The sequence below is a fragment of the Diadema antillarum genome, unplaced genomic scaffold (genome assembly GCF_040938485.1).
Source record: "Diadema antillarum isolate AM-2024a unplaced genomic scaffold, OU_Dant_1.0 scf00000028, whole genome shotgun sequence".
Classification (NCBI taxonomy): domain Eukaryota; kingdom Metazoa; phylum Echinodermata; class Echinoidea; order Diadematoida; family Diadematidae; genus Diadema; species Diadema antillarum.
Window position 1 is genome coordinate 6516196 of NW_027270917.1, and position 24991 is coordinate 6541186.

Sequence of the window (24991 nt, forward strand, 5' to 3'; positions counted from 1 at the left end):
GTGCCTAATGCAAGTGCTTCGTGAATCCATACGAAAATCCAGCTGCCATTATGAAGGAATTTTGTGTCGGTTTATCGAAAGAATCCCTATAAAAGCTCACTAGTACATTTGATTTTTTTTTAATATTTAGGGCATATATGCTCAATTGGATCATTCATATTCATAACGCATTTAAACATACAATAAAGAAGAATGATAACAGTATAGAATAGGCCTTACCCTATCTGACGAAAATTTAAAATGTTCTTGTCAAGATGGCATTCCTAATTATGTATTGTAAATGAATTTTCCCCCATTATTGATACGGAGTACATGTATTGTAAATAACACTAGTAGTACACTACATTGTACCATGTCCTTACATGTATATCCCAAAAGAGTATTGCTTGTATCACGAAGTTGTGGCTCGGAATAGAATGGTCCAGTTTAGTTTCAGTTGTTGCGCCTTTGGAGTCGTCGAGCAATAGCATTACTCAACCCTATGATAAAATGGACGCACCCGTGAAAGACGGAAGTGTAGAAATTTCTTCGCGAGGGTCGAGTTAACAAGACCGTGCGAATAACACTACATGAGATGTCGCACATTGGACTACGACTATGAAGTGGAAGTGTCTCAGCTAAATCGCCTTGTGAATTTAGACCCCATGTCCTGTGTGAGCAGGTACTGATCATATAACCTGTTCTGGTGTATTTCAAGAAAGCTAGAGACATTCACACCAAAATTATGACCGCTTGTACCCCGATCAGAAGAACTGACTGGATCTAAATCCGGAATCTCCGTTTTAGTGGTCTATATGCAGCGATTTGTAAATTCTGTCGGTCAGAAGGTCGGAGTCGGAGAGAGGTTGGTCGTCGACGAACACCACTGCACTCTCGCTCGCAGAAGTAACAATCATTGGGGGAGCCGAGTCAAAGGCCCACCTTTGCTTTGCTTTGCAGGCAGGATCAGGAGCAGCAGGAAGAGGTGTAACGATTGGAACAGGTACAAGAATAAAAATGATCAGCAGAGCGATGAGCAGAGGTGTTAGGTTTAGCAGATATAGAATTTCTTTATGAACAGTTTGCAATCGCTATCAGTGTATCACGACTTCGGATTTCTAGTTGTAACGTTCCGTTGTATCACACCACAGCAGACAGATCATGCCACCTGCATTTATAAAAGATGAAAAGCGAAACAGGAAAAATGCACACAGTGGTGGTGTGGAGCATGATTCTTGATCACTATCATGTAGGCCTACTACCTTGACTACGGTACTAGATCTGTAGTTTTTACTTGATGTAGAATCTAGGCCCTACTGCTACGAATCCTCACTGCTACATGATGAAATTGAAAGAACCTGACATACAATGTAACTGAAGCGTTGGTGTTAACACCATAACTTTAACAGACTAAGAACACTGTTAATAGATCTTTTCACTGGTTTGGTGACTACTCAGACTAGAACATATCTACTCCACGGTATAATCTTGAAAGTTAATCATGTCTGAATGGAGGAATAGCTTTACAATGTTGCAATGTACCTTGACTTTAATGTAACGTGAAGGTTTACATAGAATTTCTAAAATATGTGTGTGTGTGTGTGTGTGTGTTCGCTGTAATCAATTCTGAAGTTCCGCACTGTACTGTCTGGAGACTTGTCTCGTCTAGGTGTGGAATAAATAACCATGGAAGTAATGTCAGTATTAGTTACTTCAGGAACTGTGCACGCCCTTATCATTTTTAATGCATTTATTATTGTTTCCAGTTTGTCGACATGTAGTACTATTAGGACTACTAATAGTACTAGATGTGCAATACATCACACTTACAGTAGTATTAAATGCTTTATAATCATTGTCGACAGTTGATGTCAAATGGTATTATGCCATCTATTTTTTTTCTGTAAAAATTGCCACAAAAAAAAAAAACCACCACCAAACAAACAAACAAAACAAAACAAGGGATGGGTGAAGTACGTAGTTGGTTTCCTAAGTTTACATTGTTTTCAGGTAGGCTTGGACGGATGCGGAAAAAAAAAAATGAGCCCACTACCCGACAATAAGACGCAACCGAGCCATTTGGAGGGGAAACAAATCTGGAATTGAGTCATACAAATGTAATTTCCTGCATTCAGTAGTTACCAAAGGTATCCATAGGTATTGTGACATGTACATGTAGTATGCAATAATGTCAATTGGGGTTAGTTTGTATTTGAGTGGTGACCCCCCCCCCCCCCCCCCCTGCCTTCCAGGGCCCTCTTCCAGTGAGAACAAAAAACCAAAACGAAACAAAACTATGACAGATTTTTATCACTTGTCTCCCTCTGTACAAACATATCATAAGATCGCAACTGCTGATCTCTAATTTTACAAACATGTCAGAAAAACCCCCCAGTAGGATTCGACATGTTTTTGACATTTTCTGACATGTTTATTATATCATTGTAGCTCAGCAGCTGCAAGCTTTCAAATACACAGAGGGAGACAAGTGTTTAAAATCTTTCACTGCATACATCATCACTCCTCTGCTTTAGTAATATCTCGATTTCATTCAATACAAAACTACTGTTGATAATGGCATTTAAGTCTAACTGTGAATGCTAATTTTAAGTCTACCAATAACAGTACCGGTATCATAAAAATCTTTGCAATGCTTTAAAGGCAAAGGTTTACCCATTGCAACTGATTGACAAATTGCCCTGCATCGACATTCATTGAAAATACAGGCTTATTAAAAAAAAAAAAAGAAAAAAAGTTTACTTGTCTTGAGAGCTTTGCTTGTATTGAGTTGTAAGAACATGTTTTTCAGAATAAAGCTTAAGTCTATCAATAATATGCATGATGTTAACCTCATATGGTATGCACATTATATGGATTTTCAATTCCACGTACGTAGAGTCACTCTACACGTAGTGGAACATTTTACCTATGCCTGTTAGAAAATTATCTGTATATTGTTCAGTGTCATATGATTCCCATTTGTATGGACCTACATGTTTCTGTGTGGTACCCATGTGTGTGTCCAGTATAGTATTGATTTTTCTTTCATAATGTCATGCTTTATTCTCCAGGGAGGTTTTCGCTGCAGAAATATTCATCCTGTCCTCTTTGAAGTAGGACCTCTGAATTTTACTGCATGTATCTTATATTTGAGAAATAGTATTTTGAGAAATACAATGTGTATTTCATTGAGCTGCTCATGTTACAGCCTGCACAAAACTGATATATGAAAAATATCTGTACAGTGTAACACTTTGCCAATTTGTAAGAAGCTGTTAAATTTCAGGGAATAGTCTTACATGTACAATTTGTACTTCTCAAATTTGAATAGCAGTTTTGATCAGTGGGATACTATTTATAAACAAAGTTCTATACAGTGCTATGTAAAAAAACAAAACAAAAACAAAACCCAAAACCTGCTGCACACAAGAAATTTTGTATAGTTCAGTTATATAAAAATGCATAGCAAATAGCAATGCGTTACCAGAAAAAGTATTCCCTGAATTTAGCAATGTAAAGAGGCTCTTTAAAATGTGGTAACCGAAACAAATAATTGTGTTGTGTACAAACAACTAAAGGCTCAGGTAAGAAAATATTTTGGCCACCTTATGAAACACCAAGAAATGATAGTGAATATCTTGATAAAAGTACAGGTATTATTGCACCAAATCACAGCATTGTGGTTTTGGTACTTGATGGGTTAAATGTACTTAAGAATTTTAGACCTGTAGTGTGAACTCACTTTGAAATGAAGATTCACTATTAACAGGGCTACGTATTGTATGTCCCATGGGAGTTCTGAATGACTTTTGACAAAACATGGTAATGGTGAGTAAGTTCAAAGTGAATCACTTCCCTGTGGAGATGTCCCTGTAAATAGTAACTTATGGAATGCCTAAAATTGCCAGGGGGGAGAATCCATGTTATAATATATGATGACATGTATACTATATGATACAATTGTATAGTGAAGTAGAAGGAAACAGACAGGATGTCAATATTAACAATGTTTCCTGTATGTTTACATGTATGTATTCACAAATGCAGTGATTGCAGGCAGAGCAATTCTTAGTCTGAGTTCTGAAAAGTTGACGTCATTCCACTGTCTGCGTTGGAAAAATTAAAAGGGATATCAGTGCTGCACACTGGCACTGATCCAACAGTCCAGGACCCGTAAAAATCACTGTGTCGGACCAGTAACTTTTTCAGGAATGGACCAGTAAAAAATGGAAAAACTGGGTACCTACTGGTCCGACCAACAGGTCGGACCAGTAGATGGATTAGTGTGCAGCCCCTAGGGATATGAATGATTCCTTATGATTGTGGTAATTCTGACACCTCTCGAATGATACGGAACACGAACATCTAGAACCAGAACAGTTTTAAATTTATGGCAGCTAGGAAGTAAGACCCATCTGCTGCTGACATAGATCAATAAAATGTAATATTACTACAGTATGTCCCCCCCCCCCCCAAAAAAAAAAACAAACAAAAAACAAAAAAACAAACAAACAAACAAACAAAAAAAAGTATCAGATTTCTGAGTCAAGAATTTTCAAAATGATTACCATGGTAAACAATCTGAATACTATTTCAGGGAATGCAACTATTACTTCTTACCTGCATTTTGCAGAAAACCCCATTCAACATGGTTATGTGATCACAGAGAAATTATGTGGATCGTTGTAAAGCATGTTATTGGTCCATTTCTTCCAAGTTCAGCACTTGGATACTCTTGGAACTGTGAACACAATGGACAAAACTTGGAGGGAAGGAATTCCTGATTTGCTCTACAAAGATCCTCATTTCTCTGTGATCAATGAAGCAAATCACAGGGGGTTTTCTGTAAGATGTAGGTAATAAGTTATAGATTCATACTTTAAAATTGCATTTGGATTGATTCACTATTTTCAAAGTTATCGTTGCGGAAAGTCTGATTGTAATTTTTGTGTAAAATGGGACATACAGCATTGTCCAATTGCTTCATTCTGGTATGATAGCTTTGTGTATCAAACAGTTTGTCATCTCTGTGTCAGTCAATTTGTGATTTGCGTATCTTGAACAATTTAATGGAAGTGGTCATTCAAAGCAGGTCTGCGAGCAGACGAACCCTTTCCTTGCAAGCTCATGAGATTTGAGTCCAAACCTACTGAGTATGGTTCAGTGCAATGCATTCATCCATGGAAGATATGCTGCTCCACAGTGTTTACGAGAGTTTTTAATTCAAGAAATGTTTTTGTTTGAACGTTTGTCCAATCAGGTCAGGCGACGGCAGGTGTCCAGGAATCTGAGTGAGTGTAGCGGAGGAAGGGTGTTCCTCCGTGGCGGCTGAGAGGGCAAGTGCAGGATGGCGACAGTAAACCAAAATGGCACCCCCTTTGAGTTGTCGGAGCGAGAGATCCACAGGATCCACCACGACCTGGCCCTGGGCACTGTCCTGACCCGCTTCTACAGCCGCAAGAGGCCCGAGCGCAAGTCCTTCGAGGTCAACATGGAGACCAGGCAGATTGTGTGGCGACGGCAGGCGGGGCGCACAGAAGGAGCAAGTAAGTGTGGAAAGAATGGTTACAGGAATTTCCACAGTTGGCAGTCCAACAGACAGGCTTTAGAGTGTTTCATTTTCTGTTAAAGTGGGAATTTTCCTGAAGTAATTTTTCGTGCTCTGCTATGTAAGATGAATTGTGTATGTTTTTAATTCTGCGGGATCAAAGTATGATGTAGTATCACACAGTCTACACATAAGTAACATTTTCGCATGCTTGTAATTTCATGCTAGATTTATATTGCGCAAAATGTGCAAAAATTTCCACACCATAAAATTGTCCACTCTTTAGCAGTATATGAAATCATCTGATACCAAGCATACATGTTAGCATGACAGCAACCAGGCCATGATTCCATGGTGGCTTTTATACAACAAAGTTCTTTAGTCTGTGTTTTAGTTACTTCTTCTTTTTTTGTTTGGACATGTAAAAAGCAGCTGCAAAGACTTACAGGATATCGGAGGGTGTTCAAAGAACAGTGTCATTTGTCAGTGCCAACCTAGGAGGTAGTTTGATTTCAAGTCCATCACTTGTCTCCCTGGAGCCACCAGGGTGCAAGATATTGTGTAGAGTATTAGTTGTTTTTACAATGTGCCATCTCACATATTATATTATACATTGTACCTGATTTTGTTCTCTTTAGATGAAGCTGGAAATCTAGTCCTCTACCAGAAGAGTTTTTGTTTGTTTGTTCCTTTTTTTTTTGGGGGGGGGGGGGGACTTTGCAGTGAGAACATTAAAAAAAAAGAATGTTTGTCATACCTCTTTACCTGATTTTTTTTTTCTTGTTTTTTGTTCCCCCCACTTTGGTTAAATTATTGCATAGGATTAGCATTAGAATACATATCATGTGAAAAAGACAAATACACAAGATTTAATGAAACCACAAAAACAATAGATCATAGAATTAATTTTACCTACATCGTATCATCCACCAATCCTCGTATTTGAATTCTTACAGAGTGTGTCGGTGAGGGATTTTCTGCAGCTAGGAGTGTCATTCTCGAAATGATTGATTGTGGCTATCTTTAAACACCACAGCAGGTGACTCCTGAGATAAGCTCGCTGGCAACCTGTTCAGCACTTTGTTCATTTCGAGCGCAGCTTTCTGCAGCTGCGAACAAACCCTCAAGTCTTCAGAGACTTTTACATGGTGGAACAACTCTTTGCAAATGCTGTATGGCTGCAATCATAAAGCTGTGAGAGTTATCAAAAACTAAGAAGGGAACAAAAAACACAAACAAACAGAATATGGCACTCTGAGTTACAAAGCCATGCAGAAGTAGACTGCTTCTTGTGATTCATCATAGATTTTACAAAATCTGAGATGATGTTGAATGCTGCGAGTTAAACTGTTCAACACGATTGCACATTTGGGCTGATACGATTTCTTTTATCTCTTTTAGTAGAAATATCCCAAATTCATAAGGAATATTGATGAGTGGTTTAAACTTTTCAAGTAGATCTAATCATCTTTCTTGACATACTCCTATCTCGACTTTCAACTTTCAACCTAAAACGTATGGAGCATGATAGGTTTCACACACATGATTTTTATAGCTGGATACAAAGTTTCGAACTGTCAGAGTTTGATTTATATGACTATTCGCAGCTATTCGGATTTGGAGCTTGTACACTGTAGACAAAGAAGAGCCCTGAATACATCATGTACCTTGAATGCCATTTATCTCAATTGGACACAGTTTGCCTTAAATGTGATAAAAACTCTTGATATGAGCTCAGTGATTAAAATAGCACAAAGGAATTGTCAATGTGTTTGGCATAATGCCCTTCATATTGATAACGAGAATGGAGCTAAATACTAAAACACAGCATTGATGTCTACTATTACAACTGTCCAGACTGTAGTTTGCCCATGATACTTATGTATGTGCTCCACCAGCTCTGCATTGCCAATATAAGGATTGTTCTTGTATATTATCAAAATAGTCATTGATAGAACACAAGGAGTTGCTTGCAGGGTTTTTAACAATGTTATGTCACTGGAAGGCTTTCAGATGAATACTGTATACGCCGTTATTTTCGCGAATTTCGCGAGCTTCGGGCTGATTGCGATATCAAAGACACGCGAAAATATTACCCCGTCATACCTTATGTACAAATTGATGAGAAAATGCATCCAACGCTGGCTGGACCAGAACGCGGCTGTTACACCGGCCAGTACGTACACATACTATTACTAGTACGTATGCTACCGATTGGAAGTGCAGTGCGATGCTAAACATGCATTAAAATGTGCAATCTCCGTGCTACGTTACCCTACACGAACGAACACCGGTTCGACGTGGTTGGGTGAGGCGTAGGGATGCATGTAGCCCGACCAGACGCCGCGTTAGGATGCATGTTAGCCCGACAAGACGCCGTGCGCAGCTAGCGCGACATTTGTGTACAGCGACAGGGCCGTTTATACTTACAGTAATAGGATGCATGTAAAACTTTCGCTAGCGCTAGCGCAGCTCTGAAACTTTGTCGTCTATCTATTTGTTGCAACATTTGGTAGGTACTGAGTACTTTTGAATGCCGTAATTGTTTCATTTTATGAATCTTCTACTGTGTCTTTTCTATTTTCATGTTTGGGAAGTCACAATGCAAATGGAAAAACATTACGAGTACGTTGGCAAGTGTTTGAACGTGTTTCTCGGGCTTGACAGTAGACCCTACTACTACTAGTATCAATCACAAATCTAACAACACGCGAAAATGCCACTGATACCATGATTCGCGAAAATATCTGTACGCGAAAATATTGGTGTATACAGTAGTGTAGAACTTGGAATTATGAATGTCCTAATAAATAGTGACATATGTGCCCTGAATAGAGTGCATTGAAATCACCTTCCCCATCACTATAATGGTACAGTACACTGCCGTTGTAACAAACATGATTATGATGAAATTCAGGTCTCAAAATTATCATCTGTGTATACATCTTTAAAATATACTTTCTGTTTGGTGTAACAAAATCTCGATATAACAAAAGAAAACCACCAGTGCACTGTTAAAAGTCAGAGCAGAGAAGAATGGCCCCAGTCATTTATAGGGTATAGACTTCTGTAGGCCCAAATTTTGCAAATGATTGTGACTGTGCTTCGTGTCTGAATGAACTAAGACAAGACAGCAGGAAAAACAAAGGAGGATACAACTAACCGACAATCAAATTATAAATTCACCAATACCTTCTTCAGTTTTTGTGGAAGGGGAAGTTTTTAAGAGTATTTAAGCTCATCCAAGATACATGATTGGTGTTTCTGTAAGAGAATTTTTTGTGCTCTAAATTTCCTTTAATTAACCTACCTTGAGATCATAGATATCAAATGATATTACAATGTACTTGAAACATTTCAGGTAAAACTGCCAATTTCATTGAGCCTTGAAAAGAACACGTACATTGTATCACTGCCACTGCCAGTTGTACTGCTCACGTTTCAGGTAGTAATGTTTTGTTTACCTACACGAGCTATCATGCACACATGCGTACTAGGCTGCATTTATCATCTTTCTCATGTTTGAAACAACGTTTCAATACCCATTATCACTTTTCAATACCCACTATCAAAAAGCATTGGCAAACACCTTTCGGATTGCGTTTCTGGAGTTGTTGCATCTAAATATCATCTCTGTCATGAGTCAAGGGAGGGGCCTTGTAAATGTGCAGCTCCATTACGCAGTTCGACCTAAGAGTAGAGATGTGTAGATGATTCAGATGACTTTGCATTTTAACCATCTCCACAAAAATGTGTTTCTGGCTCAAATGCGTTTGAGATCGCACTTTTTTTCTGTGTTTCAGAAAGGTGTTTCTGACCCCAAAATCAAAACAGCTTTGCATTTATTAGCTGCCCAAGCTCTGTAAAAGTTGTTTGGAAACCTGAATGCTATGCCAGAAGTGAGTTGAAAAAGGCATCCAGTGACACATGGGCCCTCTCATGATCAATTTCTGCTCCCACGAGACCCACTCTCAATTCAGAAAACCCAGTCTCATTTCTCTCGTACCCTCTCCTGTCTGCCCGTCCAATACTGTGCGCTCGCTCACCTTACTGCTTCCCCGTATGTTACTTTGTAACAACCATATCAAAAACATAGCACGCTATTACTTTCACGGCATTGCCGTGTTGCGAGAAATGCTCGAACATTTTTACACTGCGAAAATGAGAAGACTTCTGATCTTGCCCTAAATTTGCAAGTCATCCAAGAGCAATTCCAAAGAAGGATGTAATGGTGTAGCAATAAATGAGAATGTGTGAAGAAACATCACAACTAGAAAAGCACTCCAGAGCACAGACCTCCGCCAAGCATGCAGCTCATTTCCATCACTGATCTTGTTCTTCCATAGAGATATCAGTGATTTCCACCCATACGAACTAATGGCATTGGTGCTGAAAGTCGCCCGATTTCCCAATATAGAAGCCTTTGTTACGTCATAAACCCTCAGCTGCACGGCACGCCTCGTCCAAGTAGAAACTAGAGCACGCACTCTAGTGCGCGCCTGCAAACCTCAAATACGCGCAGCCTGAACTCCCAAGTTCATTGACCCTACCTGCCAAAATATCAAAAATCCTTCATATATGCCCCAAAAATTCTTGGATCACCACCAAAAGTTAATCGTTTGTTACTTGCGTCATTCTCATCCTTTCCTGCAAGTTTCATTCAAATCCATTAACTATTTTTTTAGTTATTTTGCAAACGGGCAAACACTACAAACACTAACACACACAAACACACAAACCAACGGTAACGAAAACATAACCTCCTCCCTTTGGCAGAGGTAATGATGATGATAGCACCAACACAGCAGCCCAGTTTGATGTCTGTACAGATGAATACACATACCAGAAAAGCCACATTACAGTGTACCTACAGGCACAAGAACAATATCTGTATCATGAGGCATACATCTGTTAAAACACACACACTAGTAATGCTGGCACAATTCTGTGAATAGACAAATCCAAGAAAACAGTGTGAGCATGCACAAAAATCTGAGGAGTTCCAGGATAGCAGTTTGAATAAGATATTTAAACTACGAGCACTGTTAATTAAGAGGAAATGATAATGAATAAATATGGATAACATTAAAACTGTTGATGTTTAGAGGAAATGATATACTGTATATTATGCCATATATTTAGCGAGTCTAAATTTTCCTGTAAATCGGAACTTCCCGATGATTTCGCAAGTGATTGAATTCGTGATCGTGGAGTGCTGTACTGAACGGAGAAATGTATAAGTGTGCGTCACATTCATGTCGGGATCAGAGTCATTATTTTTGCGTGTCTTTAATTTCGTGAATAGCAAAAGTAAAAACCTCTGGAAATATTTGATGTATACAGTAAACAGTATGAATTATACAGTATTTCTGTACATACTCGGCATTCTCAAAATTGAGGTACAATGTATCTTATTAATTATCACCCTTAACCATTATGATTTTTAGGGTTCCTTGACAGGTCACATTTAAGATACCGGTACCATAAAGTCACCAGAATATGTAAGATTTATAAAATACATGTGTGATATCATTCAAGCCCTCTTATGCTTCAGTTATAATTACAAGTGCACCTTCACTCAATGTGCCATAGGTGATTCACATTCGCATGATCATCAAATGATGTAATTGGTTAAAACAGAACTCAGGATAGCATGCCTTCATCAAATATTGACAATGTCATTTAGATGGCCAAACAGTGCCGAATGTGTGTTATCAGCCACAATAGATGAAGCCAATGTATTCCTGTTGTATAGTTCCTTGGCACAAAATGTGAAGGCTCACAGTACACTTACTCAAATTGTTCCAATTTCTGTGGTATCCTGAGTGCATAATTGTATGAAACTTTTTTTTTTTTTTTTTTTTTTGGGGGGGGGGGGGGGTTGTGTTCAATATTATCTAAAAAAAAACAAAGATCTAAAAGGCTGGATGTATTACCATAGGGTAGGAGCTTTAATATTATCAGCCAATTTGCATAGAATCCAAGGCAATAAATCAGAAATAAGTAGTTTTGCAAAATAGAAAAGCAAACGTAAAGAAGCGATAGAATGTCTCAACTTAAGAGATAATACACTGTATGTTTTGCTTCGATGCTCCAAAGTATTTCCTCGCAGCACACAATATTAGTGCCTGACAGCTGAGTGTCAGATCACGACATTGTGTATTTTAGTGAACACAAGTGTCAAGCACAAGCCCACGTTGCATTTTTCCCCCTCCAAATGTGTAATAGAAATATATTACCAGCTTGAAGAACTGAAGTCTGTAAAGTTTCCAATTTTGGAGGAAAAAGCATGATTCACCAGTTCAGAACTGAGGCGCTGTGTGCAGTGGGGATGGGAGAGTTTGATTGAATATCGGTATCCCCCTGTGATCAGTGTGTAATGCAAACTTACTATTAACATCCACAAATGAACATTCTTTTTTTTCTGTAAATACCACATATGCAATGGATAATCTAGAGACTTCTTTTAAACAAAATTTTTGTGAATTGTAACAGGCATCATATGGTATTGACAAGAATTTTTGAGAGCACTTAAATTTTGCAAATCTTGGCTCTTGCGAAATTTGTGAAATTCAAATGCTTGCGAACATTTGTGGTTTTACAGTATATAGTCTTTTCAGGTTGCCATGTTGTTTTAGAATCAAACAACATGGCAATGTTTTTAATGTCAAATAAGAAAGTAGTCTAGGTACTGAAATTAAAATGTCCAGTCATTTCTTCAAAGAATGTCTAGAAACACTTTATTATGTTATAAATATGGTTACAGCTCGTTATTCCGAAGGTTCGTTATTCCGAAGGCTCTTTATTCCTAAGATTCGTTATTCCGAAGGTTCATTGGACATTCCAAATTTCATTTTCGGATTAACGAATCTTTGGAATAACGAACCTTCGGAATAACGCCACAAATTTTTGGATGAACGAACCCTTTTTCATTTTCGAATTAACAAACCTGTAAGTATAGGGAATTTGCGTGTTTTGGATTAACGACCCTTCGGATTAACGAACCTTCGGAATAGCGAACCTTCGGAATAACGAACAGCACCCATAGATATGGTGACATGAGCAGCCATTACTATATCATTTGACTCTAATGTGAGAATGGTATCATATGATCATAAATTATGAGAGAGAGGAACAAACATGTTCTTTACGGAGTACCTATTGATCTTCGTTGTTTACTCAGTGATCAGCTGTCTGAATTGAACCATGCTTTGTACATCATAGTATTTCCTTGAATTCAATACAAATGTAATTTGTGTGTTTGTGGAGCTAATTTGTCTGTGAAGGACCATAAAATGCTAATGTTTTTCCATGAATTCAATTCCTGATTCAGAATGACAGCTTGCATGCAAAATGTCTGATAGGCCATGTGTTAGAATTTCTCGATTCATTGTATTTGAAGTTCTAATACCTCCTTGGCAGATGTTTGATTTTTCAGTCTTTTAGTTATGAAAGGTTCCCTTCATACATGGATAGTGATGCACATCTGTCATGCCATTAGTTTGTTTAAAAAGTGATTTATCACCAATGAGAATGACCATTTGGATGTGTAATTTATGCACTCTTCGTTACAAAGTGTCTGGATTTAAAAAAAAAAAAAGCACATCTGAAGCAATACAGCCAAACTAGCTATATGGGGCCGACTATTATTGCATCACCATGAGAAAAAATGTACACAGGTCTAGACATTCAACAACTTGTGGGGAGTTTCTATGGCTGACAAAATTGCTGGCCTCACTATTGATTGAAACAAAGCATCCTGCCGCGGTTTCCTATTTCTACAGTTGTGAGTCGCTAGTTTCGAGATCACCTTATATTTGTGTTGCAGAGTTAGATACTCGAGATATCAGCAAGTTTATGTACATACAACATAATGTACACTGTGTATAAAATCCTGTGATAATGTACAGTGTACATTCATTCCAGTCTCAGAGCTTTAACATTTTGCAGTACAGAAGGGATATTCTGAAAGGGGGAAAAGAGGAACTCTTCAACAGAATAAAGTTTGTCAGACCCATCTCATGATACTTCCAGTTGTATCCTGATTGTCAGGGGTGAGATGTTTTTGATGCAGCTGTTGAGTTCTCTATCTAAAGTGAACTTTGTAACACACAGTACATAGGCATTGTAATCCTGTAGCCGCAAAGTTCCACCTAATGGTTAAAGATCTTAAAGGGAACTAGTTGGCAGATTCTATGGTTCTTCATTTGAATCACGCTTCATTCACTGCCCACCAAAGTCAGAGCTACCAAGTCTCACGCATTCTGCGTGAGACTCAAACATTTAGGGGCCATCTCACGATCTCATGCATGGCACCCATTTTTGTCACACAACAGGAGAAGTCTGCAACTTGGGCCTATAATAATGAGCATAGCTCAAAAGATTAAAGTGATACAGTAGTTGCAAATGAAGGTATATTTCCCTTTTGTCTTATAGTCACTTAAGTATGCACCTGATTGCACCATAAAGAGCTATGTAAAAATTGAAAAAGCTCCCTACTGTGGGACTTTGGCCACAGGGGGGAAAAACCCCTCCCAACACCCTCGCTCGTGCGCACATTCGCATGCCAAGATGCCGAGTCATGAAAATCTCGCTCATGAAATATTGTTGAACTTAGCATCCCTGCAAAGTATGCCAGTTAAAAATTATGATTAGCATTGGCCTATTAAAAAAAAAAAAGAATTGCCTTTCTTCATTAGCGTATAATGCACAGAAGCAAATCATGGTATCAAATCCTGCGTGTAGACATGGAAGGGTGGCCAAAAGAAGTCCATAACCACTTGATACTCTTCTTTGGATTGGACTGCTTGAGTATTTTCTGAAGTGTTTCGGGGATTCCCGAGTATGCTTTGAGTTGGACCAACCTTTACACTGTATCTAGTCCGTCAGTTGTACTCTCTCTGTGAGGCAGTCCCTTTAAATGTGATACAAGTGTGTACAAGCCTCAAGGTGGGTTGTGTGCAAATTTGTCAATTTCCCAAGCAGACTGTGCACTATTGTCACGAATGCACTTCCCCTTCTGGGCTTCCCTGGGTGCTGAAGCTACAAGACTGATGCCCCTTTCATGCTTACAAACTTCACTAGAGATATTCCTTTAACTCAAGGGTGAGGCTGTAGCATGAAACTTGAAAGGACCTTCTTTAAAATCTTACCCTCGAAGCGTCCCTTGTAGACTCCTAAGTGTCCCCGCAAACTTCGAGGTGATGCTGTAGTATGAGAGGCATCCTGGGTAAACTACCTGTACCAGATTAAAAGCGAGGGTCAGCATACCGACAATGTCTTGTGGTCCTTTTTGTGTATAATTGCCATAATCTTGTACTTGCACTGCAGAAGAATGGTTGGGAAAAATTCAGCCAGGAGCTCATTTGCTAGTACATAGAAATTGTTTGTGCTTGCTTCTTGTTTAATTCCCCGTTGAATCTCTCGGATGATCCTCAGAGGGATGAGCACAGAAGGGGTATTGGAGTCCAGTGTGGGATGCAAGGTCCAAAGATAGCTTCAGGTCTTACATCAGAGTAAACACTTCTAGATTACCTCCTGTAATACAATGTCGATATTACATGATTAGATATTGATTATAACGTAATAATCAACCAACAGACAAACACAGAAATTGCAGTCACTTTCCTTGCGACATTTGAGTCCGTATCATACAGTGAGGACTATGTCTAAGCAGGGTATAGAAATTTCTTTTCTTTCTAAAGCCCTTTTTACACTTGTGTTTCTTAACCCCGTACTTTCTCTGACCCAGGACTATCGTTAGTCCCGTACCAATTTTTTCAGCTTTTTACACTCGCCAATAAGTCCCGTACTAAGCTCTTGTCCAGGGCTAAGGAGAAAATTGACCTTTTTACACTCGTATTTCTTAGTCCGGTACTTTCCAAGCCACATGCATATTCATGATTACGCTGTGCACTGAACACGTACACGCACGCACCGGCAGCACTTGATTATCTCGTTTCTGATTGGTCAGTGGGGGTCGGACTTCGTCTCCATCGCTTAGCCCCGGATTATTTTTTCAGTCTGTTTACACTCGTTTGCTTGGCACTGCAATTGCGGTGCTAACCCTGCTGTTTTGCAGGGCCAGATAGTACGGGACTATCGGTGGGGCTAGCCCACTCTGGCAAAAACAAGTGTAAACAGAAAGTGGGCTAAGGAAAGTCTGGTACCAACGGTGGGGCTAAGGCCCCCCCCCCCCCCCTTAGCCCCACCATTGGTACGGGACTAAGCAAAAATTTGCAAGTGTAAAAAGCCCTTGCTACAAGGGTTTGTAAGCAAAATGAAGAGATTTTGAAATGAAAAGCAATTTTTGACCTGCTGAACGCTCATCTAAATATTTTGGCATCTTTGTATGTATGTAGATGGTACCAAATTATGTAATAGAAACAAAATCCCTGGATTTTCTGCCTACAGACAGTAATTAGAGTTGAGTACTGTAAAAGTGGATATTTTCGCGCGACTAATTTTTCGCGCTTGGCCGGGTCGGAAGAGTTTCGCGTGTTTTTAATTCCGCGGAATCAAGACATCACGCACAGGCACATATGGCAAGCAAAAATATTCGCGTGCTTTTATTTTCGCGCTAGTTTCTGGTTGCGCGAAATGCGCGAAAATTTGAACACCGCGAAAATTTCCACTTTTACAGTACTCCGGTAGCTTCTCCAGGATGCCAGAAAGAATAATATTTTCTTCCACACCTGTTTTGTTGGGCAAGTTGAATAATGTCCAACACATCACAAGAGGCAAATATGCTTAAACATTTACTTAACCTCAAGAAAGTAAGCACAAAGGTTGTTCTTTTTTGGTTTTTTTTTTAGCATTTTTTGCACTCTGTGGATTAATGTTTCCTTTATCCATATAGACTTGAAGGCACTTTTAATAGTCAATGAATACAAGTGCATATGTCTCAAAGTGTTTCCCCGTAAAGGTGACATCATGTATCTTACAGGGCATCTTACAGGGCAAAAACAACTTCGGCTGCTGTTACATTGCTTATGTGGTATTGTGTTATCATGACCATTTGTCTTTAATGCGCATTCTGATGTTGGGATAATGATTTTTATGATAACGATAAATCATTTGTTGAGCAGAGAAATTAGTTATAGACTATATACTTCTGCACAGCAAGAGCTCCTTAATGCTTTTTTGCTGCATTGTTCTAAATGATTTAAGTAGAAACATATAAATATTAAATGAATATTAAATCCATAAAACATATCAATCTACTATACTAATGTGCCCAACAGAATAAATGAATACAAATGTTGCAAATATGGCCAGTCAGTCATGCACTGTGTCCTGCCATAAGGAATGATACTATAGTGATGGAAAATCGTGTGTCAATCGCCATGGCAGTTATGTCCAATGTGAAGGGTAAATATCTCCAGCTAAGGGACAAAGATTCAAAGTTTTTGTGGTTGTTTATGGACAAAATAAATGAATGGGGCCCTACTGAAAATAATTTGCCCCAGGCAATACTAGTATCAAATCAATCAATATTTTAAACAGTTCAAACAATATTATTATATGAACCTTCAGGTACTATGCTAATGTTTCCATAAGGGAGATAATAGTAATAAATGTCTCTACCGGGGATCTCATAGAAAAAGGAGAAAAAGAAGAAGAAGAAGAAGAAGAAGAAGAAGAAGAAGAAGAAGAAGAAGAAGAAGAAGAAGAAGATGATGAAGAAAGTCTCCACGTTGGAGCTCATGACAATGGAACAATATCTGATTACAAAATAATCACCACATGGAAGCTCATAGAATTAAAATTTAAAGGTTCATTATACTGCTGGTGTAGCACTGAATTAAACGTCAACTGAGTGTGTTATGTAAAGATGGTTGAAAAGTCAGGGTGTACCTAAAAGAAATAAAATGAAATCATAGAGACTACCAGATATGTATCTAAAAAAAACCCCAGAAGATTAAAAAGATGATTTGGGAGGTGATGGATTTCTTTCTAAAATATGGTTTGCAAGCAGTTTACCTGTGTAACCCAGCACCTATACACATTTCTGATATCACTGTTGATTAAGATAAGCAAAAATGTTCCAATGGGAAAAAAAAAATAATAATCATGATCATGAATTGATCATGATGGAGAGATCAGATAGTTTGTGTCAAGAGTCTACCATTTTCAATATTAAAGTTCCTGTTTACCTTTGGGAACAGTGATGTTAAAATTTTCAAGATATGACGTTTAATGCATGATGTGTACAGATGTAGGTCTGTTGTACCACAAAACATGCTATCATATTGAATTTGATAAGTTGTGTTCCCTTTTTTTTTTGTTGGATTTTAGTCATATGTACTGATATTCTTTCTAGGTATTTTACTTTTGCTTCATCTTCATGACAATCTGTGATATGATCTGTCATATTGCTGTAATGACTGTTACACAAGGCCTTGGGGGTGGACTCCAAACTGAGAGTTGCAGTATCTCTGGGATTTAAATTTTGGTGTTCACTTTTTCACTCCCTTTTTTTATTAAAGTATACTACAGCTGTATATATTATGATACAATGGAAATATCACTTCTAGTTTGTTTATATTTCTAAGATTTCTGCAGTATACAAGTCATGTAAATAACAGCTAAAGGTCATCTTTATGTGGGCAAAGCATACCAGTTTTGCATCAGATATCGTAAGATGCTTTGCAGATAAGCTGCTACCTGCATTAAAGGGAAGATAAACCCCAAGAGCAATGTGGATTGAGTGAAAGCAACAACATTAGTAGAACACATCAGTGAAAGTTTGAAGAAAATCGGACAATCGATGCAAAAGTTATGATTTTTTAAAGTTTTGATGTTGGAACCGCTGGATGAGGAGACTACTAGAGGTTATGACGTATGAGTGGACAACAATACCAAGAAAATATTAAGAAAATTCTGCATAAATCCATTTTTCATGAAAATTACAAATTCCATCAACTTGATGTTGACATATGTTAAGGGTAGCAATTATTCCCCCTGCTTTCTGAAAGCGGTTGGTCCATTGCTCTTTCATAATTCTAGAAAAGTGAATTTTTGTCGAATTTCCTTTATATTTTCTTTGTGTTGTTGTCCACTCATACGTCATATCCTCTAGTAGTCTCCTCCTCCAGCGGTTCCAACACCAAAACTTTAAAAATTCATAACTTTTGCATCGATTGTCCGATTTTCCTCAAACTTTCACTGATGTGTTCTACTAATGTTGCTGCTTTCACTCAATCCACATTGTTCTTTGGGTTTACCTTCCCTTTAAGTCCTCTGCCCATCCGGATATGGAAAAAAAAAAATCCCTCAATTAGCCAGAATACACCAATTTGATTAGTTGACAAAATAATATGCCTAACGTAATTTAATAATTTAATATCTCTGGTTGTGAATCCCTTGCTGGTCGTAAAACATTAGTGATCCTATTCAGGTATAATAGCCTGGTTTATTAATGTACATGGCAATTTGTGGGATCCCCCAGCACTCGCACATTTGATATGAATGTCATAGCAACAAGATAGCATGCATTTTTAAATTCATAATGTGAAATCCATTTTTGCAGGCAATATGAGTTGTGGCTACAACATCAAGCATGCTACACCACTGGCAAGCTTTATGGTAGTAAGGAACATTTGTGATTAGGGCATGCATAAAGTTTGCATGAATTATTAAACCAGCTTATTGCGATCTGTCATATGTGAGCTATGCCGTCAATTATAACACCTGTCAGCAGTACTTGTACCGTCTAGCTTCATCATAAATCAGGAACATAGATTTGCATAAACTAAAGAGGACAATCTCTATGCGGGCAGCCCAAATGAATTGCCCGATCCTTCATCCTCCCTGTGCCAAGAAATCAGTCACTTACGCCCCTTTCAGTAACTCTCTTGGCTCCGGCCAGGCCCGAGCTAAGTCATAACATGTTGAGTTTATGAATGGGTTGGGCCAAAGTGGCCCACGCCAGGTTCGGACTATTTTGGTGCTGCTGTAAGCTAGCACCATTTGTTGGCCGGGCTCAGGCCTGGTGCCGATCAAAGAGTTTATAAATGATAGCAGTGCCAGGCTCTGGCCAAAATTCCTTGCATGGTCAAAGGTCACAATTACCTGGCTATGCCTCTGCCGAAGCACACTTCCAGTTACCATGGTAGTTATCCTTTACGTGGCCGAGTTCATGAATGGGTCATTGTAAAAGCGGCGTGGCTCTGCTATAGTTATTGAACGCAATTTTTACTGCTTGGTGCGGGCCAATTCAGTTTGGGCTAAGAACTGGCCAAAAATGCACGAGTTACTGAAAGGGATATTAGAGACTCATTGAGATTGGAAAAAAACCCCAACAACAAACAAGCAACAACAACAACAACAACAAAGCAAAACAAAAAAATAATAAAATAAAGCAAACAAAACCCCAAAGCAAAACAACAATATAAACTTGCAATACAAACACCAGAGTATGATGTCTGAATGTACTGTTTACACTGGCTGAAACCCCAGGCTATAAAACGACCTCTAAGTTTGGCCAGGTACTGTCAGAACTTCTGGATTATTCGGTGAATATTTTAATTGCGCAACTTGACACTGCTCCCTTTCATCCTGCGCTGAATCTCTAAACCAGTGCATTATCTGAAACTGAGGGTTTGTTTAGTCCCACATAGTCATATTTGTGGACTGTATTGATATTAGCAAGTGCTCTTTGTACGAATCTGTACATGCACAGTGAGCTTGTGCCTTTCTCACAGACATGCCCTCCTGCTGTGCATCTGAATTCGTGTAGTTGATTGGTTTCTGAGTAGTGTATGCTGACTGCATGTGCATGTCATTGGGTCTAATAATGTACACATTTCTCTTGAGCCAAATTTATCTTGAACATAAAAAGTTTCAACAAGGGTGAGTGATCAATATGCAATAATGTTATATGGGAAGGGCAGTATGAGTCGTTTGTGGTAAATAATGAATTTATGTGAAGAAACGAGTGTCACACTGCATGTCTCCCATACCGTCCTTCATCAGTAGACAAGATGAAATGTGTACCATTCTTTAAATACACTTTATTCTTGTGTACCAGTACTCCTTAAAGTATGGAGCACTACAAGAAAAATCATGTTTTCACTGATTAGCAGAGAGCAAGCATCTACAATACTGGTACTGGCAAACCGAACCCCTGAAAGACCATTGGAATTAAAAAGAATAAAGAGCGCTTAGTATTAGAGATGTGTTTCAAAAGTGCATTTCTTGTGAAATGTCCAGGCAGCCCAGGCGGCCCAGCCCCGCACTGTAAATGGGGTCCTAGTCTTCATGTATATGTCACAGGGCCAGTTCAACTACTGTGGCGTGCCACAACTGATAATAACGGCAAAAGTAAAGTTTGGCAGGAGAAAAATTGATTTTAAGTTGGAGGAAATACATCTTTGAAAAGCAGGAGATGGATAGCTTGAAGCAGAAAAAATTGAAACTCAAGTGAGAGAGTGGGAGATTTTGAGAAAAGTGGCCTCAAAGTTGAAGATCTCCTGCCACAAAAGAGAGGTGGAACAGCAGTTCTTTGAAGAGCAGGTACAGGGTTACATTTATCCACCGTACAAGTGTATGTCACTTCTGTGAGGAATAGAGAACTAAACTTTTAGAGAGGTTACCCTAAATATTCTTGGTGATCCTAGAGTATATTTTCGTGAAAAAGAACTCGCTTTGTTTTGTTTTGTTTTGGTTTGTTTAGATTATTATTATTTTTTTAGTCAAGTTGTATTCTGTATGAACATCAGCTCTATGAGCATAGTATAGGTTCAAGACCTACAGGTGTCAGTATTACAGTACACCAACTCGGGTAGCCATCCTTGCTGAGATACATGCCAATGGATAAGTCCCGATGTCGAGCTCCAGTTAGATTTGCGTGGCTTGCCCGTGGTAAGATAGAGTTCCACTGCAAGAAACTACCGTATAGATTGGTGATACAGGAATATTAAACAGTGAGGATAGTCTGGGTTGCTTGTGATGAGCCAGTCACCAAGGTGAGTGCTACAGCAGAAATCAATCAGAACCTAATTACGATTATTTATGTGACCATGCCCATAAATCCTGGATTCTGACAAGCCTGATGTCATTTAAGCGGAGTAATTGCAGAAAAGGTTCGGTTCTTTGGTCAAGGGGCCACTCTGTATACCATTACTGTCCCTTGGATTTTGGCTCTAGGGAGTTTGGTCAGTGTTTTTATCTAAAATTCCCTAGGGGCCTGGCATGGACAGAACTGCACATAAATCAATCCTTGTGCTGCGTGTAGCTAGTAATTTCTGGAGCAGCAAACTTGCTCATGGATGAATTTATGGAATGAATAAAAATTATACAGGGCAATTGGCAATCTGAGAAAAGCAGGGTGTTCGGATGAAAAAAATGTATACTAAAACGGTATAGCCATACCAAAACAGTAGGCCTATAGCTAAACGATGAATTTCTATGTCTGAATGATGATTCTGTAGGGCTATAGAAGTTACTTCTGATCAGACTGACTTTTGTATCACTCTGATTTTGTTTGTTTGTTTTGAATTATTCACTTGTTTTGTCAACTGCATAATTATGCCGAATGAATAATAATGCTAATTAGTAAAAATAATAATGATATAAATCTGTATTGGTAGATATTAACCACTTCACCTTGCTTGAACCAGGGATAATGATAGGTCAGGATGGGCCGAAGGGGGCATCACCTTCAAACCTTGCTGTGAATTTTTTTGTAGCTGCTGGGAGTACTGTTTATACTAATATTGTCTGAATGATCGCCTTTAAGAAGTAAAGAAAATCCACTTCAATAATTTTCTGAATGTGACCAGCTGCACTCAATATGACCAAAAAGAAAAAAAAAAAGATAAAGAATAATGATCAATTCTCTTCAAAACTGTATTTTATGAACATTTTCCTGCATTTATTTGAGTATGTTGTACAATGTGGCATGGGTCAGTTTGGTTGTTAGCTCATTTGAACCAAGGACTAGCATGAGCTGTTGCGATCATCCATCATCCGGAGTGTGTTGTCCGTTGTGCATCATTCATAACATTTTTACATTTTCAACTTCTCATTGAAAACCTCATGATGAATTTTTGTGTAGCAGGTAACATCGGTAGGGTGATCTAAGAGTCTGAATTTGTTCAAAGAGCTACTGTGCCCCCCCCCCCCACTCACACACACACACACACACACACACACACACACACACACACACACACACACACTCTCACACTCAGGGTGCCTCAAGCCCCTCCCCCTAAAAAAGTGATCTTTAGAAATCTTCTTCCCTAGAACCAGACATGACTGAAGTGACTGAGATGTTATGGTTAAGTACACAAATGTACATTATATCAGCAAGTGTAGTTAAAAGTTTGTTTATGGCAGATCCAAGCTTTACCTTGTGACTCAAAAGTGATCTTTATTTTATAAATTATTAGACAATATACTGAGGAATCTTAGCATAGCTCAGCGTTTCATCCAAGGTCAAAGACTATGTTTGCTCGTAGCATGGAACTATTTTCCTCATATTCTGAGAAAGCAGTCGAATGACTTGCTTTTACATTTAGAGATCAGATACCCAGGGTCAAAATTCAAGGATTATTTTAAAGATTTTTTTAACAACTTCATGATTGTACATGAGAGCTTACTATAAAAATCATTTAGGAATCCTCAAGAATCTCTCCAAGAAGACAACTGAAGCAACAGAAAAGAGCAGGAGCATGTTCGAGATTCTCTGCACAATTCAGCGACAGTATGATGAAATTAGATCACAGATTCTCTCTGAAAATCTAACAATACAGTTCTAAATTCATGGAAAGGCTTAGTGCAGAACTCATTGATTAATTACAGTATTACACATAGAAGATGTAATTTTGCTGTTAATTGTCAAAGTAAGTTTGAAATCCAAATTCCTCCTAACAGATTGCACCAAGTGAGAATGTTTGTTCTTAGCTCAGAAAACAAAAACAATAGAGAATTATTAGTAAAAGCTCAGTGAACAAAAAGTATTGTCTTTAAAAGTAGAATTTATGGCCTACCAATGTTGAAAGATGGCAGGTGCAAAACTTTGTATTGTTCATAAGGTCCCTCATCTCAAATGAGGTACAGAGTTCAAATCTTCAGTGTGGTTTTGCGGAGACGTGATGGCCATTCTTATTTGTTAACTGGTATACCACGGGAATTAGAATTGAAAACCTCATCGAAAATTGGTTCATCTGTTCGCGAGAGACCAATATGCGGCAGTAATGTTGCAGCACGTCATGCACATACTGTGCTCATGCAAGTGACGGATTCTGCCCATGACCCTCTTTTCGTGCCAATTTGCAGCATGTGTGAACTCACAGAGCATGACGTGTAATCAAAACAGTGGCTTGTTTGTGCCCTGAGATGCGCTTTATGCAGAGTTGATGAGATCGAGTGTCAGATGTCGTGTGAACGGATCCTCCGCGAGATGCCATGCTACCGAATTCTCACTTCAAAAATTGGCGTTGTGAAGAATGACAAATCGCCGAATATCTGGCGAGGTCTCACTCACGATACAAACCGTACCTGTTTTCCAGTGTGTCTGTTCATTCCAACCTTTGAAATAAATCACAGCAAAAGGTTTTAAATAGATTCTTGTGGTCTGTGACTTGAAATATGAATGGCCCAATAGACACTGACTGTAACATGAGAAGACCACTGTTGCACCGCTGAAGAACTCTTATTGTATTGTGTCATATTTCTCCATACGTAACAAGATTGCATACTCACACCACCATATTCATGTATGGTGGCATTGATAAGAAAGTGCTATTTTCATGAGCCTACATTTGTTGTTGTTTTTTTAAAGCTTGAGAGTTCAGAATGAATGTTTTTCTGTTGATGTACATGTATGTTTCCTTGTAGCGTGTGCAGGTCTCTCAGATTTCTATTTGAATCAGCATATTATGTGTAACAATGTGTTGTAGTAGGAGAGTTCAAACTACATGGACATGTAGGCACTGTGGACGATTCGGCGAAAATTCTAGAATTCATTGGTAAGGTTTCAGTTGTCTCTCCAGTGATGCCATTTCATCATATCTTCTTTTGTGTGTGTGTGTGTGTGTGTGTGTGTCTGTCTGTCTGTCTGTCTGTCTGTGTGTCTGTGTCTGGACCTGTGTCTGTGTGAGAACATGTCAAAGTTAAATGCTGATGTATGATCTTTGGGAATATATTGTAGATTTGTAAAGTACCAGTAATATATGTACAACAGTAATCAATATGAAATTTCCATCAAATTAAACTGTGTCATCTGTAGATTTTAAACTTAACACGGAGTTTCTACTTTGGCTTCAATGCCTGAAATATGACCCAACTCTCTACACATTTCCGGGCGTGTGGTACATGTATTTTTAGTGAGTTCTGATGGCTCTCTTTTGATGCTAAATCGTGACAGTGATCTACTCTTTCGAGCGTCATTCACGTGTGCTTCATGAACCTTCCGGAAAATGGTCAATTACGGAACGTAACTCATAAGTTCCATTA

The 24991-nt window shown here is 38.6% G+C and overlaps 1 protein-coding gene across 1 annotated transcript in view; it reads left to right on the forward strand.

The window, feature by feature from the left end:
- Positions 1-584: 584 nt before the first annotated feature.
- LOC139737312 (1-phosphatidylinositol 4,5-bisphosphate phosphodiesterase gamma-1-like) overlaps positions 585-24991 on the forward strand; it is a 102083-nt gene continuing 77676 nt past the window's right edge. The window contains exons 1-2 of the mRNA XM_071647988.1: positions 585-982; positions 5240-5525. Coding sequence (XP_071504089.1) covers positions 5327-5525 — 199 coding nt within the window. The 5' untranslated portion in view covers positions 585-982; positions 5240-5326. The remainder of the gene's footprint in view (positions 983-5239; positions 5526-24991) is intronic.